Source organism: Emiliania huxleyi, assembly GCF_000372725.1.
Source record: "Emiliania huxleyi CCMP1516 unplaced genomic scaffold EMIHUscaffold_57, whole genome shotgun sequence".
Taxonomy (NCBI): domain Eukaryota; phylum Haptophyta; order Isochrysidales; family Noelaerhabdaceae; genus Emiliania; species Emiliania huxleyi.
The window spans coordinates 286,147-289,081 of NW_005197722.1; the positions used below are offsets into that span (position 1 = coordinate 286,147).

Consider the following 2,935-nt stretch of genomic DNA (forward strand, 5'->3'; position numbering starts at 1 on the left):
TCACGTGGAGGCGCTGCCGTCGCCGCTCGATCCAGCGGTACGGCGACGCGCTGCGGCGATCGCGCAACGAGGCTGCTGCGGCTCGACGGGGCTGGCCATGTCCGCCACAAAATCGGCCGAGACCTCCTTCTCCGAGCGGCCGTCCTTGGGCACGTACATGTAGATCTCGCCGCCACGGGTCCACCCCCTCGCCAGCGGATCCTGCCCCGGCGCCGACACCTGCAGGGCGCGGTGGGCAGATGGTCGGGCGGCCAGTGGCGGGACGCAGGGGGGGCTGCCCTTGCGGCCGCCTGCTTGAGCTTGAAATGCGACGAATAGAGGAGTCCCCGAAGGGCCACCTGCTGCTGCGTCGCGTCATCCTGCGCCACCCGCACGGGCACGCGCTGCCACAGCTCCTCCTCGCTCTCCGCCGAGGTGCCTCCCATCCCGGCGCCGCGAAGCCGGCTGCGCGGGTTCGGGTTGCGGCTCTCAGGCACGACGTACTTGGCCGCCGTGACGAGGCCCCGCGCCGCCGTCGCGTTGCCGCCCAGCACGTGCACCTCCTCCGGCGGCCCGTACACGGAGTGGAAGCGCTCCTATGCGGCACGTCGGTCGTGTCATCTTCGCCGCCCCTGCAGTGCGCGCCGCGCGGAGGCGCGATCTGCGCCGCGAGCGCGTCGACGGCACGCTGCAGCCGCGCCGCCCACACCTTCGCGGCCGCCTATTTGGTGGGGGCAGGAGCTCAACCCTCGGGGGGCGCCTCTCCCCTCCCTCGCCGCCGCGCGCCTCCGCCGACAGGGAGGGCTGCGTGTGCGGCGGCAGCTCCGCGCACGCGCCGTGGAGCCTCTCCCAGGTGAGCACGTCGAGCGCGAAGCGGATGCGCGCCTGGTGGTGGGGTATCTTGTGCGAGTCCTTCGGCTTGACGCGCAGCCCCTCCTTGGTGACCCGCAGCCCGCCTACGCGACACGTCGTGGAGCGTGTCGAGGACACGGCCCGGAGCGCCGCCCGCCCGTCCTCTTCCTCTGCGGCCCGCCGCAGTAGCCGTGCGGATCGTCGAGGCGGATCTTGGTGAACCAGACCCACGACTGCCAGATGGCAACCTCGACGAAGCGCCCCTTGCCCGACGGGTCGCGGAACAGCGTCGCCACCGCCGGAGCCGTCCCCAGGATGAGCACGAGAGCGCTGCGCAGCTGCCGGTTCTCGCAGGCGACGCCGAGCGCTGCGGCGAGCCCGTCGGGCACGGCGGACACCTTGGCGCGGGGGCAGACCTCGCGGAAGGCGAGCTTGAAGTCGAAGCCGCGGAAGCGCGGCGACATCGACGGCGTGTTCTTGACCACCGTGTAGTCGGAGCGGTCCTCTGTGGCCAGGTCGACGGTGCCCGGCACCGCAAAGACGAGCCGGCCGAGCCGCGAGCTGACGACGCCGCACGTCAGCAGGTAGTCTCGCACGCGCGCTGGCGCGCCCTCGGGGTCGAACTTGTCCTCGCTCTCCAGCGCCGGGTTCTGCCACAGCCTTGCCGTCGGCACAGGCGGCAGCCGGCGCAACCGCCCCGGGCCGCGGCCGCCGACTGTCATGGCGCACAGCAGCAGCTTGGTGCGCGTGGCGCCAACGTCGATGGCGAGCACGAGCTCCTCCGACTTGGGTGCGTCCTCCTCCTCCTCTGCAGCGCGGCCCAGCGTGCGCTGCAGCGAGTCGTCCAGCCGCTCCGTGCCGAGCGTCACGGCAGCCTCGCACGCCGCCTCGGGCAGCCGCAACGCGGCGAGGAGCAGGCGCGCGCCGAGCCAGCAGCGGCGAAGGAGGCTGCGAAGACGGCGAGCCTGCGAGCCGAGCGCGGCGAGGATGGTGAAGGCGTGGCTCAGAGCGGCTGGGTTCTGCTCCCTGCCCCTTTGGGGCGAGCCTCTGGGGGCGCACCTTCGGAAGGGGCCTCACAGACCGACTTCACAGCTCACAGCTCATCATGGGTGGACGCGGGACAGCTGGCGAGTACAGACCACGCCTGCTATTCACAGCACAAGCCCTCGCCAGGAGGCTTCGGGCATGCTAAGCGAATTTACGCACGCCCCCCCGGTGTGAAAAAGTCTTCCTTTGTTGGGAAGGCACGGGCCCTCAGCGGAGCTGGGAAGAGGACCGCCGCAAGCGGTGTGGCGTGGAGCGGTTGTGCATCCCTCCGGCCGGGGGCCCCTCCTGAGGGAGGGTGTAGAGGATGTAGAGTGTAGAGCGCTGTAGAGCTGTAGAGATGTAGAGCGCTCTGGAGCGCTGTAGAGCGCTGTAGAGCTGTAGAGCTCTACATCCGCCGCGGGACGAACTGCGTGCGTTGTAGAGCGATGTAGAGGCGCTCTACAACGTGAAATCTCTACAACAAACTCTACATCAAAAGCGGCGAACGAGGCACGGTCGCTCTCCGACATGAGGCGCGTTGCACTCGCCAGTGCTGCCCTGGCCTTCTGTCTGCCCGCCCAATGGGTGGGAGGTGCCTCTGCTGCTGTGGCATGCCTCACGGCTGCGACTGGCCGGCGCCTCGGCGCGTCAGCTCGGCTCGGCGTAGCGATCGTGGCCAGCGCAACTCGCCTGGACTCAACGCTCAGCCAGGAGCTCCCGCACGCGCTGGCGCGAGTCATGGCGCATGCAACGCGTCTGAATGCTCGCCTCGCCTTGCGCAAATGCGAGCCGTCCTCGCCGCCGACAGTCCACCGCCTGCTAAAGAAGCACAGCGACGAATGCGGCACCGGCGACGCATGGCAGGCTGGTGATGACGCAGTTATGGGGTGTTGTTGTGCCATCAGAGTGACTCTCTGTGTGTCAGGGATAGTCAGGGCCGTCCATCAGAGCTCCAGTAAGCTCGGAGACACCCCATTAGTGCGACTCGACCTCTTTGAGTCACTGCCTTCCCGGCGGGTTGGCTGTAGAGCCTCTACAACAAACTCTACAACAAAATCGCGCTCTACATCGCTCTACA

General features: G+C 68.9%; 1 protein-coding gene across 1 annotated transcript; it reads right to left on the reverse strand.

Moving 5' to 3' along the window:
* Positions 1-2,597, reverse strand: EMIHUDRAFT_104139 (hypothetical protein; the record flags this gene model as incomplete). The annotated part of the gene is made up of 5 exons (XM_005764997.1): positions 1-219; positions 339-575; positions 727-935; positions 968-1,796; positions 2,478-2,597. The coding sequence occupies 5 exons, from the start codon at positions 2,595-2,597 to the stop codon at positions 1-3; spliced, it is 1,614 nt and encodes a 537-aa protein (XP_005765054.1).
* Positions 2,598-2,935: the final 338 nt, after the last annotated feature.